The sequence below is a fragment of the Spea bombifrons genome, chromosome 4, assembly GCF_027358695.1.
Source record: "Spea bombifrons isolate aSpeBom1 chromosome 4, aSpeBom1.2.pri, whole genome shotgun sequence".
In the NCBI taxonomy this organism is placed as follows: Eukaryota; Metazoa; Chordata; class Amphibia; order Anura; family Pelobatidae; genus Spea; species Spea bombifrons.
In genome coordinates this window covers 104494026-104509538 of record NC_071090.1, presented here as the reverse complement: position 1 = coordinate 104509538, position 15513 = coordinate 104494026, and the positions used below count along the sequence as shown (strand labels likewise).

Below are 15513 nucleotides of genomic sequence, written 5' to 3'. Positions count from 1 at the left end.
TGCTGCCTGACATTGCACATTACTTAATGAGTCAACTTGTAACCCAAATCAGGGAATGACTCCACAAATCGAGGTTTGTTCATGCATCAGAACATGGTTTTTACTTCTTAAATTTTACTTCTTCTTTCTTTACTATCAATACTCAAATTAGAAAGCAGGGGGCCTAGCAGGTACCCCATTTTTAAAGGGGAAAAAGAAGTTAAATTTTTTTTATTTTTCAAACTTTAATGCAACACAGTTTTACTTACATTAGCATCTTTGTAAATAGGTATTGCACCGAAGATGATTGACAACAGCAGAAAAATACATCCAAAAAAACCATACAACCAAAAAAACAATAATAATGCTGAAAAGGCTCTACGAGCTGAAGATTATCCCAAGGTGAGGAGCGCAAACCGTCGACTTGCTGCCGTAGTGTAGTCCTTTATTGGACCTAGCCGACAGCCCAAGCAGTTTGCTCAGAAGTCATTCTGTAGTTTAGGAATCCAGTGAATGGTGGAGGGTTCTTGGTATATGAGTTCTCGACGAAAGCAGGCAACATCAACGTATGTAAGTGTTTGGTGTGAGCATGAATGTGTAAGTGTTTGGTGTGAGCATGAATGTGTATGTGTGTCTGTGTGTGAGGATTAATGTATATGAGTAAGTGTGTGTGATAGGGATCGTGTGTTAGCATAAGTGCGTAAGTGAGACTTAGTGTAAGTATGTGTGTGTGTTAGTGTGTATGTGTGTGCATATTAAAGCTTGGCTTTACCTGCTTCCCTGGCCAGAAGTTGCCAGCCCTCCCCCGCCTGTTCCCAGATATGCCGGTCTCCCGTAAGGCGTTGTTTTAAATGCTTTAGCTAAATCTGAATTGATATGTAAAGCCCTACTCAGATATAAACGTATGTTTATCATACAAGCCCAGGAGGATCTGGAGCAAGACCCGATCTCCATAAAACAATGCTGATAGTCTAGCATTCCGTATTACATTATTCCTCGGAGATATTTAATCACTCGCGGGGTACATAGAGTCCCTGAATCTGATATAGACTTTGCAATAATCCCACTGAGCACCTGAATGGTTCTAACAACAAACAATCAACACCTACATTCAAGCAGGGATTTCAGATGAATTATAGCACTATACCTCCCAAATGCCTCCATTATCTCAGACAGTTGTGAGTGTCATACACGAGGGGTAGACTCCCTTGCCCCATCTCTAGATTTTACCCTGCCTTCACCCCCAACAAAGGGGCACCTGAAATGCTGGGGGTAGGTTGCAGTGGGACAAGCAGCAGTCCAAACCGTATAAGAAGGTGTCATCCAGAGTGCGAGAACCTGACAATCTGCCTGTTTACCTTGAGTTTGTGGTTAAAAAAAACCCCTGAGACTCAGAGACAAACCCTGACGGTCACAGTGTTTGCTGGGTATGAGTGTATCACAGTGTTCTGCAACATTAAAATGTGTACATTCTTCTTAATGCCCTTGCCTGTGTATCTAATCAGACCGCATCACACATTAGTGTCTTCTGGCCAAATGCAATGTGGTGAAGTCTTCAGGAACACTAAAATGACAGATTTTTCCATCTGAAAAGGAGGTCTGAACAGCTACGCAACGTTACATCTTTTTGTTTGTTGGCCCGATAAACTGTACCAACCGCAACTATCATTCTAGAGAGTGAAATGAATGATGTTGGAACCCACCTTTTACATTGCTGTGGGCAATTTGGTGAATTTTAACTTATACACAAAAAAAAACAACAGTTCTTAGGTAACAAACAAATTATCTGATGGCTATTTCAGATCGGAGGTCCATTCTGTAGTCTTTATAGCCGCATTATGGCCGCCTTGACCGTCTATAATAATAATCTTGAGCTGTGGGGTGGAGATTTTGGAGATTCGGTGTTGGGCATTAACCGACCCATCACCGATAGACGACATAATACTTTTTTCTTCATCCTTCTGACGTTCACAAAGTTTCCTTCCCCATCGTTTTAAGAATCGTTGCTGTGTGTGTGTGAAGGAACGTGACGCTGCTAGCGGAGACGATGAACAGCGTTCCTATTCTTTGGCGGCAACATACAAGGCAATGCGTCAAATCTTACTGTCCTAAAGAGAACAACATTCTGGAAATCTAACTTTGCAGCTGGTGCCCGTTGCTCAGCTCGGTCATCTCGTTCGCGGAGTCACTCTTGCACGGCGCACTTTCTACGCGGTAAAACCCGATTTTGCCTTTTCGCCATAACCAGTAAAAAACCAGGCCAGCCGATAGCAGGACAGCGGCGGCGACCACGCTGACAATAAGAGCGATCAGCCAGGTGTTATCTGTCATAAAAATAAAACAAGAGAGACATTTAAATAACAATGTTTTGGACCCCCCAAAAAAAGAAACCCGCTCCGTTGGAATATTGTTGCTGACAGGTCTAAATTAAACACATTGTAATAGAATTATGCATGGAATAAGGAAACTTTTAGTATAACTACATTCATTTTGTTTTTTTAATATATCATTTGGGAGGGAGCGTGGTGTACGCACTGTTACATTGTATCAACGTGGAACCGGCCATGCTGGGTCCTGTTGCCAGGGGGTTCACAATGATCATCTTTGATGTCTTCATTGAACCCATTAAACATTTGCAGAGCTGGCGGATTTAATAAATGGTAGAACCGCCGTTAAGATCCAGGCTCTGACTGGGCCGCTCCAAAAGCCCAGAGTGCATTTTCCTGCGGGCAGCCACCCTGGCATTGTCCCATTTGATCCCTTGATAGTCTTGGGACTTCATTGTCCCCTCGATGATGGCAACCTGTCCAGGCACTGAGGCAGTCAACCAGCCCTAAACCACCATCCTCCCCCATAGTTCATAGTGGCACTGACAAGCTGTTTTGGGGATAAACATGGCGTGGGCAAGCTGTTTTGGGGACAAATATGGTACTGACACGCTTTCGGCAAAGATGGCACTGACAAGTTCGAACTTTAAAGTGCAAAACACTTCAGCCATACAGTGTGCTAGCAAATGCATAGTTAAGAGTTATTTTAGTTAAAGATTAGGGTCCGTACAGGTGTTGACTCTCTACGCTTACCCGTAATCTGTACATTGACGCTTGCTGTTGCCGATCCGTGCTTATTGCTGACCTCACACCTGTACTCCCCGCCGTGGGAGGATGTCGAGTGGGTGATGGTGATGGAGCTGTTATCCGAGGACGAGATCACGACAGCATCGGGTGGGAGACTCCATCTGTACTCGGAAGCGGGAAGAGCGTCCGACTCACACGTCAGATTGAAAGGATATCCGTTTCTAATTTCTGCGCTGGGAGCCACGGTTACTACAGGTGGCGATGGCTTATCTGACAGTAAATAAAGAAAAAAACGGGGTTATGGTGATGAATGACTGGTTTTAAGGAATCAAACGTATGATTAGGATTATTCTCCATGCAGTGAGATGCAGGTGATATCAATAAATGAATATTACATATAATATACCAAATTGCTCTTGCAAGAAGGGCCAAGTTGGAGTTGGCCTTGAATGGTTCATGGTCTCAACACCTTATGTTATGTATGTGTTAACTGGCCCATTTAAATTGTACAGCGCCGTGTAATTTGTTGGCACTTAATAAACAAAAATAATAATAATAATAATAATAATAATAATATATCTTACATTGCACTATGAGGTTTATAGACTTCTCCACTTTCCCATGACCGTTCGTAGCTTCACATGTATAAGCACCGGAGTGTTTCCTCGTTATATTGTCGGGCAGATTACATGTCACCGAAGGCAATGGGTTCCCCTCGGCTTCGCAGGGGAGATGCGTAGTCTTTCCTTCTACCCATATGACGTTGTTTGGACAAAGATTATCCGTGAACTGTGGAGGATCTGTGGAATAGAAACCCAACGTAACAGTTACTCTAATGACTAGACTTGGAAATGTGCGAGTAAACCATGTCATTGTCATGGTACTAAACCTTTAACCCATTAATCACGCCACCATCACTGGGTCAATATGGTCTTCAACCCTTCCACCATTACTGGGTACGTTTGATCCCATATGGAATCTAAAGATAATGTCGGCGTCAAACGTTACTTACAATATACTGAAACTTTTCTAGATTCCTCTTCGGTTACATTTTCATTCTCAATGAGGTAAGCCCTGCACGTAACAATCATCTCGGGCAATCTGCGGCCGGCAGTAATATCGCACGCGAGTCTTCCAAATCTATCATCTTCACACACGACCTGCCCGCTCTCCAAGACGCGAATTATATACACTTCTTTGTTAGCGTTTGTTACATTACAAAATGCCGTTATGTTTTCACCCAAACCGATGCCGTCTTTCGATACCTCGTATGCGATGGCTGGGTGCTCTGTTGAGGATAAATAGCACTTGGAGTTATGGAAAGATACAACAGGGAAATAGTCAATCAATATCCTTGTCTAACAGAAACAAATATTAGTCCATTTCACTCCAAGAATTGTCAGAATTTTTTAGATGAATACCTACATCATATTTCATGATTCTTTGGACTATATATGCATGACCAAGACCTCTCCAGGTATCAAATGAAATTGCCGGTCCTCTGTATCAGCCTTTTATACTCTGGATCAGAGCAGTGGTGTCACCCCATCCACGTCTCATTCGCTTCTGCCCACTCCCTGTTCCAATTTATGATGTAATAAGGGTGTTATTTGCCCCTTTCATAACGCCAATGTCTAGTAGGAGGTGTAGACCATTCCAGGGAAGCTCCCAGGCACCATAGCTGTGTTATAAATGCAGCAATGTGTTGTATTGTAGCACGCGGCTGATCATATACGGCCACACACTGCACTTCTACGTCTAGTAAAGGTGGCTCCTGTACCCATGCGTAACTGTATGTCAAGGAGTTATCCATGGCTGGTCTTACAGCCCCAGTGCCAGTGTTTATTCCCGGTTTGGTCTTGTGTTACAAATCTCTTGGCATCCCCACTAGACCACTGGTGATACCATCTCTAAACTTAGATCCTACACCCTCAGACTGGCTGGATGTGGTCCACCACACGCGGGGCAAGCAGACTTAGAATGCCAGGTCTGCCCGACCATCGCCACCCTGTACACCGCGTTTACGCTTGGTTTATTAATGTATTTAATAGATGCACGCACCATAAATATTGACTTCGAAGGAACTATTTCTTGCGAAGCCAAAAACCTCTGCTTCACAGACAAGCTCGTTTTTCCCAGTTGGCACGTTGCTCAAAGGCAGCGTACTTCTCCCTTCCACCGTGCCGTCCGGCCTTACGATCGTATCCAGACTCAACGGATCGAAGTTAAAACGCATTTCCATCGTCACGTTTTCTGGGGGGAACGTTTTGGGCGCCACGCATTTAACTTCGGCGGTGGCTCCTGTCTCGATCCACACCTTCGAGATTATTTCCATGTTATTTGGTAGACCTGTAATAACAAAACTATACATGTAATCAATGTGATTTCAGACATGCTACAGTTTTTTCTACAATTTATAAATACTGAAAGCATACCTTATTCCTGGTTTAATGATGAATTATAATTAGCAAAAGTAATTATGTAGGCTTTATGAAGGGAGTCTGCTTTTTTATGCCCCGAATACCTCTTTCCTTCACGGGTGTTCCTCTATTCTGGAAGCTTAGAATGTTGGGTGGGTATGAGGGTATCACAGGGTTCTAAAAGTCAAATAATAAGTATAGAAACAGCAGTTTCTCTATATTGGATAAACTCAATCATGTAATAGTCGAGTACAGGACTACTAAGTCTTGGCCAGAAAAAGTTGACCAAAGGTCTCATCGGAGGTTGGACAAACTCATCTTGTGAAGACTACTTGAGATTCCTACCACCAGATAGCACTGAAGATCTCACTACATGTAACCATTATCCTTGCTCGTGTTACAATGTCTGCTTCCTTTTTTTTTAAGTGGGGGAGATAAATATCCCTTCACATCCTACTAGGATGTTGGTCTCTGTCGTAATTGTCAAGAGGCCAAAAGGAAGTCGAGCCTTTCGATGCCAGATGGCTTTGCAAAACTCTTAGCAAAGCACATGAAACGGCTATCGTCAAGGAAATCAAACAAAAACAAACCTTCATCACCCATTTTGTTATCTGGCTGAGGATCTTGGGAGTTAACATGAGCTTTCCTTTTCCTCTAAGTGATATTCAAATGTTTTAATTGTATCCAAGCGGTAAAAGAGACAAGTAAACAGAGGCATGGCGCTAGGCCAGTGCTGCCGGCTGTACTTGCTTAGGGCCAACACGCTGAATCTCCTATTGGACACTAGATGTCGTATCCCAGCGCTCAGACATAGTATGTGAGGACGTCGAGTGAGCATGGCGCCAGCCCACCTCCTCCTGAGTCAACAATGGTAGGTTGTGGTGCCAGGAAGGGGCAGAGGAGGAGAAAGAACATGTGTGTGTGTATGGTGGTAGAGTGAGTTGGCATGTTAGTATGTATGCATGATACACGAACCCTAGGCTTGCCCCTATTCGCACAAAGGTGTGCTTATGGGAGGAGCTTAACGCGGGGTGATGGGTGGGGCAGTGGGATGGACATGGGTGTTAAACATGAACTGGCCCCAAGGACAGAGTAGTCCCTTTAAACACAAGAACATTGCACAGTTTGATACCGGAAGAGTGAATGTTAAGAGCTTTGAATAGAAACATACGGCCATCGAAAAGCTACCCAGTAAAAGGTATAACGGCGTCACTTACTGAATGTCCTAGCGGTGACATTGTTAGATGAAACCGTATGGGTGAGAAAAGTGCCAAGTTCCAGGGTGGCTTCACAGGAGAAGTCCTTCAGGTTGTCACTCCGTCGCGCCATAAACTGGAATGTCACCGTTTCATTAACCATCCCTTGCCGGCTGTCGTTGTCAAACCTCTTCTCCTGTCTCACTTGACCGTCTCTTGTCAACGACACGGTGACAGAATCAATGGGTGCTACCCCGTAAACACTGCACGTGACATCATACAGAGCCCCTTCTTTTAGTAAATCCGGCATGTCTATTGCCACCCCGCTGGGAAAGGCTGAAATAAAATAAAAGAGATTCTGGTGAGTTGTTATTTTGTGGTGTTTGTAAGATATTTCTCGCGGTGGCACCCCTTATTCGATATAAATCATTTACCGTAGCCAATGACTTGCACCGCCTTTGTAATCAGCGTCGCGTTGGGGTATACATAATTGCAATAGGCCTTTTCTTTTTTCAGCTCGGCTTTCACCATGACCGATATCCATCCGTCGCCCTCCGTCCTGTTGTCTTTCAGAAGCGGGGATTTCCAGTGTAAGGGCGAACACGCGGACGTGCAGTTTAAGAGGACAAACTCGTTCCGCTCCGCAAACAACTGCTGCTCCGCAACATTTACATCGCAGGACGACGCTCCTGAAATTCCCGAAAACAAGAGTTAGGATGCACGAAAGGACAGACACGGTGGCATTTAATGGGTTAAAGATGGTGCTCACAACCTTAGTTAGCAAAAGGCCATTAATTTAATTTCCCATGGGTGAGCCTCCCCAAAGGGTCTGTGTCAGGGCCAAAAAAAAAAAAAAAGGAAAACACTGGCAGGCCTTCTTGACCCAGACGAAGATCTTTTGGTCAAAACGTTGGCATTCAACAAAAAAAATAAAAATTGCTGATTGCGTGCATGATGAATTTTCTGCGTGACTTTTTGGGGGATTTTATTATGGGATAAATCCTTATACCCGATGCGTCACCCATTATATTTTCAGTTTGCGCAGCACGATTACCATTCTCCTTGGCTGCGCATGGCCGCGCGAAAGAGCCACGCGCCATGGGTTGGGCAACTCTAGGCTAATAATGGCCCACAATGGAGCGTCACATCATTATGTCATTGGTGAGAACGTATTATTTCAATCTGGATCACACACGCGCAGAAATATTGGAACATTTTTGTTCTAGGCTATTTAAACAAAATAAATGACTTTATAAATAGACAAATATAAAATATTACATTTTTTTTCACTTTTTAATTTTAATTGACTTAATTCCTTTTGTCATAGAAAATGCTTTAGGAAACGGCTGAAGTGACACGATCATAGGAGAGGAAAAACGTATCCCGATTCCTGACATGCCAACGTTAGTTACTATAAACAAACACGATCAGCAGTAACGGTCCGTCAGCTCGGAGGAACACACATAGGAAGCCGTGTGCGTACGTTACACGCCATTATGGAATACAGGGGATGGGAGAACAATAGGTATAGGAATGTCTTCCCGAAAAAAAAAGCTAAATGCAGGCATTTGGTAATCGCCACGCCTAAACTAGACTAAAAGTCCTCGTATTGGTCCTGATCGGCACACATTGGGTTGGGGTCGTTGCGATGGGACACCTACCCCCCCCAGTGACGTATATTTCATTCAGCAACACGGGCAACGAGAAAATTCCGTTTATATCGCATATCTCTACTTTTCAGTGCCCGGCGTAGCTGTTGGGAAATCTTTTGTCACCTGGGAAATTCGGGGGATTTGGCAGCTATGACATTCGTATTATTGCGCTATTGGGACCTTTCCGTGTCGTCACCGGCCTTGAGGCCGTCAGGGAACGGCTGAAGCAAACGAGAATATTTTCTTTGCTCATTCAATTATTTTTTTTTTTTTTTAATATCTGCAGGATGCGAGATAAGAACAGCCAAGCGAATTTCTTTCGAAACATCGGGCTTGCCAACATTTTTTTTAACAAAATTCCAGGGAAAAATCAGCTGATTGGTGGTTAGGGTGAAGAGTGTTACTCACTTATACATAAATACTCTTTGGAATGTACTCATAGAACGGGGGTCCCCATTAGGTAATTCAATACTTTAATGAGGGCTACTTATGGGGATTAAAGCTGCTGTTCCACCGACTCTGCTGAATTGAACATAATAAAACGCAGCATTAAGAACATCATTTCTAATTATTATAAATGTTTCCCTATTACAGCCTTTGTAAAAGTGGCTGGAGAGGAAAAGAGAAATAATAATAAAGTGAGGACAGGAACGTGATAATAGATAATGCTGGGTCTGTCACGTGTACCGTATCATATACATCAGTTATCTGTATTCTGAACACTGATTTGAAGAGCTAGTATGGTTGAACCGAGTGACCCATCCGATCATCTCATTTGAAGGCATACAAAAGGAATCAGATTTACTTAAACATGCACATACACACGTGTACACTTCTTTAACATGCAGTAATTAAATATCCAGCTCTCTTTTATTGATTTACTTTAGGTTACTAAGTAGTTGTTTATATGTTTGCATTTCTTCTACTTAGAAGTCTACCACAGGAAGCCATATTTATACCGTATTCAGCTCTAGTTTAGCAGCTTGGTGTGATATCATGTGAAAAACACCATTTTTTTTATTTGGATCCCATCTGTGGCACCCTCCATCGGTACCTTGCCCCACCCCCCCAGTAACGTACCTAGGCACTGGCACACATTTTTACACACACACTCACATTTAAGCCAACACACATGCACACACACACATACTCATTAAGACACACTTAGACACTCTTGTTAACACATAATTCCTCTCACACCCACTTACACATTCATGCTTACACACATACACACTTATACATACACATTCATGCTCACACACTTACACTTTCACATCCATGTTCACACGCAAACATTTACTCATATATGCTCATAGATCCCTACACATACACACCCATGCTCACACATAAGCACTTACACATACACATTCATACTTACACATTTACGCACACACATTCATACTCACACACTTACACATAAGCACTTACACATACACATTCATACTTACACATTTACGCACACACATTCATACTCACACACTTACACATAAGCACTTACACATACACATTCATACTTACACATTTACGCACACACATTCATACTTACACACTTAAACAAAGACATACACATACATGCTCACACACAAAGACTTATACAATTTCACCATTCCCTCACTTACTCTCTCCCTCCCTCCCTCACTCATCCCCTTAGCTTGCCCCAAGTAATATATACGTACGTGACCCGCATGCATTACTGCCTCCCTGGACTGGTCTAAATTTCTGTACAAAAACTGGGGGCAGATTGTCCTATACAGTGTTTTGGATGCTCTGTGCATCACGGGCCTGGGGCTGAAACATTGCGCTTAAATCTGTAACCTTCTATACTATTAGGCTGAGATCTGGGCATATAATATTGAGTGGTTTGCTGTCACTTTAAGCAAAAGATAACTTAGTTCCTCAATTGTGCTTTTTCAGGAAATGAAAATACAGCAAATTCTTCAAGAACATGGGGTTTTCATTATCCTGTACCTCATGGACAACATTTTAGTGTAGTTATTGTGATTGGGTGATGTATCCATGCACTTTTGAGGCGTAGCACTCATTTAAGTATATTTTGCCCTGAAGGGGTATTCTTCCTATGTTTTGCCATGCTTTTTAACACATGGGGCTTCAGGGTCTTCAATATTTAGGCAGAGCATATATTGGTTTGATTGGCTATTGTTAATCGATTGGCTAGTAGTGCGTTGTGGCAAAAATGGGTCCGTTTTGGAGATCAAAGGTCTCCTTGGTCTCTTTCCTATCGTTTCTTCTCGGTAAAGAAGGACCCATTGGTCATGGCAGGTCCGAGGAGTTCTACTCCAGGTCAGGCTTAGGGCAGCGATGACCACAAACACACTCGGTTCATGTAGGGATTTCTTTTTTTTACAGAATCCAGGAAGGAATAAAGTAGTTACAGGAACCCTGGAAAATGTTCCTGTTCTATTAATATGTAATTAAGAGAGAATGAACTGGATCGATTCCCATTTCTGGAATGAAGTACAAACTGTTTCTCGTGAGTGATTAAAGCACTCTGGGTGTGTAAACAATGATCTATGGGAAACACAACGGCATACCTTTCTTGCGTGAGGGTAACAAAGCCTTGGCTTTAGGGTCCTTCCAAGAATAAATAATGAAAAGGAAACAGGATTTACAGAGGGGGAAGTGGGTATTCATTCCTGCACTGCTACGTTATTAGGATGCCCGCATGGCGTTAGTATTATTATCCTGCGCTTCTCTTTATGGAGTATAAATCCCCATTAAAAAACAATCCAGACTGCACTCTTCGTGGCCAAGGAGGACATTTATAATTATAATTAAGAAGTGAGTTAGCCTTTTCTGTCAAGTCAAATGTTGGGGAGCCGCGTGGCTACTTTAACCAGTCCATGCTGGGGATCTGTCACCTTCACAGCCTTTAGCCCCGTTAAATGAATTTATTATTAATTATTATTCATCAAAACATATACTTGGTGCTTTTTGTTCCTCAATCAATGCAGTTGTTAAGCACTTCGGAAAAGATGAAGTTTGTAAAATCCCCTTACATTATCGTTATAAAGTTTGTCAGAACCAATGAAGTTCTCTCCTATCTGTATGTCAAACTAATCAGATGCCATCAGATGCACTTTAACACATTTCACTTCTGAGTGGCCCCTTTAAATTTCCATGCGGCCCCCCCTGCAAATGCCCTGTGGGTTACAGGAGATGTGTTGGGCCAAACAATTCTCCTCCAGAGCGCTCCCACGTGGTCTACTCAGCACCAGTCAGTTCCAGCAAGGGCTCCCGCGTTTTTGCGTACAATATTAAGACAGACGCCGTGGAATGTCCGTCTGTCCATCTGGAATCCCAGAACATTTATTCGATTCCGCAGGGATCTTTCTGCCTTGGTGTTCACTAACCTGGGAGTTTGCAGAAGAGTCTGCATTCAAATGTACTCCCCCCCCCCAAAATGTTGGCAGGTATAGGTGGCCATGTTGGTCTTTTTTGTGCCGGGACATATTTACACATAAGTGCGAGGGAATGAAAAAAAAAAGATAAGTACGGGCACTGTTACTGAGTGTGCGGCCTCAGAATTAATTGTCCTGTCGCTTCTTCTCTTGCTAAAATAAACTCTATATATTGACATATTGACCTCTCTTGTTTCAATAGTCCTGACACTATTATGTCTTCTAACACATTTTTACATAATTTCAATGTCACTTTCTTGATGCTTCCCTATTCATTTCATTCATTGATCTACCATTCATTCATTCTACTGGGCAGCAAAAGAAGCTGAGATCGCACCATTGTGGTCCAGTTCATTCCAGGTCTCAGGCCTTGTTCCTGGATGGTTGGGTGCCATTATGTTGGGCAACTCAACACTTGGCAGTATTCTACCCCATTAACCTGGGGGTGAATCATGGAGTTCTGTAACTATTGGCTATATATAATATTACATTAAGCTGCCGTATGAATTAAACATTCCACCCATCTAGTCTGCCTGTTTTTCCTGCTGTAAAGACTCAGAAGTTAATCAGTCGTTGGTCTTTGTCTTAGATTCAGGAGCCATATCCCTATCCCATGTTTAAAGTCTCTCACTGTATTAACCTCTACCACTTCTGCTGGGAGGCTGTTCCATGTATCTAGCACCCTCCCTGTAAAGTAAAACCTCTTTACATGACATCTGAACCGCCGACCCTCTTGTTCAAACACTTCTCCTCTGAAATAAACTATAATAGCTATGAAATATCCATAAACATTGAATACATGATTTAAATACAGATTATCTGATGGCTTTCATCGGGCCTTTTCGATCTTCCACATGGCACCGCGTGTGAGCATTTAAAAAAAATAATTGATCTATATATATATATATATATATCAGAGGGCTGGCAGCCAGAGGGATCGCAAACCTCCCCGACCAAAAAGTGCCTGACGCTGATAAAATGTTTGCAAACAGGGAAAAGAAAAAATGTCAGTGCGCTAAGCTAGTCACAGGCTCTCATTTATATTATGTTTATATATTTGTTGCCAACTTTATTAGGGTAAGAAGCGCAGACAGTTTTTGTTTCTTGCTGATAAAATGTTGCAAGGTTAATGCCCTTCACTGGATAATCAGAAGGAAACATATCAAAAAAATAGAAATCTGTAAAGAAACAGAACGTTCTCGCTGTCATCTCACTACAATGTTGCAAACTTTTTGACAAACAAGTTGAAACGATTGTAACACGAGATGTGATTCATGAGACGAGATAGACACATAATGCAGGACTAAAAAATAAAAAAAATGACTCCCCATTGCCATACATAGGGGGGATGATAATTACCGTATATTATTATGGGGGGTCTTTATGGCCGGGTACTGGGTGGTTCCCAGCCATTAATTAATTAGAAGTTGTATGTCCCTCAGTCACCATTCAATAAATTAAAAGTGTTGTCTCAAAAATATTAATTGCAGAAACTTTTAAGAAGTTTTTTTTTCAATGCCGATCATTTATTTATTTTGTGTCACTTGATAATTAAGGGGTCCCGACAAAAAAATTAAGAATGGTGCAATTTTTTTTATATGATTAAATAAATGATTTCTGGGTTGGGTTTGTGGATTCATCAACACAGGGAAGGATGTTTATTACATTAAGCAGACTAGGTGGAACTGCAGCTTTAAAGTGGACAGAGGTCTATTACTGCAATTCTGCCCCACCTCACACGGACCAAACGCACCCCGTGGATGGTAACCGCATTATGGTTCTCCGGGGATAAGGACAGGGACAGACCCGGATGGCGTGGGTTAACTGTCAAACTGGAGCAGTCACGCCATCATAGGGACACTTGTTGGGTGTATATGGTGCGGGTCTTTAACCGGCCCTGAATTTTCAAGTACACAACCAGTCCTATGTCACAAAAATAAATGCTTTCCATCTACGAAGTGTTTATAACCCGATTTATTGAGACAAACATCTAGTTGGCGCGTTCCTTACTGACGCTGAAATCTCTGCTTGAGCACAGGTGACTAGGTGGGGAATATTTTGAAGCTTAGAAGGCAACTAAATGGTTAACTTGACGAACTTAACGAAAACCAGAAGCTACTGTTATTCAACTCCCTGAAGAAGAGACCTCCGCAACTTTACATCTTTTTCTATGTTTGCCAAATAAAAAGTATCAAGACCCCAACGTCACAAAACATTGTTATTAGATTGTAATTGACCATTTACGCATTCTTTGTACATATCGAACATCCTATGCATGCCAATCCTATAGCCCCAAGCAGGGCTCGTTACCTTGTTGATCTCTTTGCCTGTCTTGTGGAATTTCTAATACCCTCTAAGCATTTCTCTCCCTGACTCCAGAGCTGTAGCCCCCCATAGCCTCCCACCTAACACCGTGCCTGGCAGCTGCCGTTCCTGACATTGCTTGTCTCTGCAAGATAAGGCGCTACAGTCCACGGCAGCTGTCTTACTAGAGACCGTCTATCCATGCAGCATGATGGGAGTTGTACTCCACCCCAGCCCTGCTCCTACTCCCATCATCCCACTGTCATTTGTCAGCCTGCGAGCAGGACCCTCCGTATCTTAACCCCTCAGTTTTGGTTTTGTCAGAGCTTTTGAATGTACGGACGGCAAGAAGCTCTGCGTAAGTTGTTGGCGCTGTATAAATAAAAGATAATGTTTATAATATTCCCCCCCCCCCCGGCTCACCTTTAGGAGAAATCCAACATATATGCAGCACGAGAAGCCACAGAATCCTAAATCCCATAGTGATGGCTTCTAAAAGTTCAAGACCAGGAGTCCTCCTTGGAGAGCGGACGGGGAGCTCGGTTTAACCCCTGTTATTCTGAGGTTCTTCGAAGTGACTAAATTGGGCGTGAGTTCAGAGCGAGCGCCCGATTTGTGGAGTCTGGGTGTCCTGACGTGTGTCCTCGGCTTCCTCTGGGGTTTCTTAGTTCCTCTCCCTCTCTCTCTCTACTCCTCTAATCTTTATTCCTGAACGCAACTCTCTATAACCCTCTCGGCTTTTAAAAACCCACCCATTAACCACAGAAGGTTTATAGGGGAAGGACTTTCCCTATCACCAGCTGGGGGGGGGATAGGGCTGTTGGTAAGTAATGCAGGGGATAGGGCTGTTTGGCTCTGTCCCTAACAAAACACACGGGTAACGCTTTATGTAGAGACAATTTAGAACGCTGACAACTGGGACGTCTTTAAACTTCTTAGAATATAACTTTTTTTGTTTTGATGAAAATGAACCTTTTTACACTTATTCCACTATATCCCTTTTTATAGTCAAATGTTGTTGTTTTCTATCTATCTATCTATCTATCTATCTATCTATCTATCTATCTATCTATCTATCTATCTATCTATCTATCCATCTCTCTCTCTCTCTCTCTCTCTCTCTCTCTTTTTCTCTCTGTCTCTCTCTCTCTCTTTTTCTCTCTCTCTTTCTCTCTCTCTCTGTCTCTCTGTCACTTTCCATGACATGGTGCCTGGCGTAGCTTTCACTTCTGCCGTGACTTGTTATAATCTACAGGGGGTTTCCATATCTAACCCACTACTTGCCTTTAAATTAGTTAATTTTCGGAAAAGAAGTCACAGCTCGGTCAGGAGGTTAAACCGATTGGAATTCCCCCATGGTGGGTGCGCAATTTTGCAACAAACGTGTGTCACAAATGTGACATCTATAGTCACAAGTTACAGGGAAACGCGAAATGCAGTGATAGGGGGTATTATAATGAGGGGTTATG

General features: G+C 42.7%; 1 protein-coding gene across 1 annotated transcript; it reads right to left on the bottom strand.

Moving 5' to 3' along the window:
* Positions 1-1077: 1077 nt before the first annotated feature.
* On the bottom strand, positions 1078-14776 carry LOC128492327 (intercellular adhesion molecule 5-like). The gene is made up of 8 exons (XM_053464845.1): positions 14468-14776; positions 7104-7358; positions 6691-7005; positions 5115-5402; positions 4066-4341; positions 3638-3853; positions 3060-3323; positions 1078-2303 (listed from the first exon to the last, which is right to left on the bottom strand). Exons 1-8 carry the CDS (start codon positions 14523-14525, stop codon positions 2113-2115), a joined length of 1863 nt encoding a protein of 620 aa, XP_053320820.1. The 5' UTR covers positions 14526-14776; the 3' UTR covers positions 1078-2112.
* Between the last annotated feature and the right edge of the window lie 737 nt (positions 14777-15513).

Bases quoted from the DNA above. Each gene is read 5' to 3' on its own strand.
- LOC128492327 (XM_053464845.1), bottom strand. From the start codon at position 14,525: ATGGGATTTAGGATTCTGTGGCTTCTCGTGCTGCATATATGTTGGATT. The intron at 3,854-4,065 runs GTAAGTAACGTT...TCTATTCCACAG, and splicing joins TAGAAAAGTTTCAGTATATT to ATCCTCCACAGTTCACGGAT. The intron at 3,324-3,637 runs GTAAGATATATT...ATTTACTGTCAG, and splicing joins TATAAACCTCATAGTGCAAT to ATAAGCCATCGCCACCTGTA.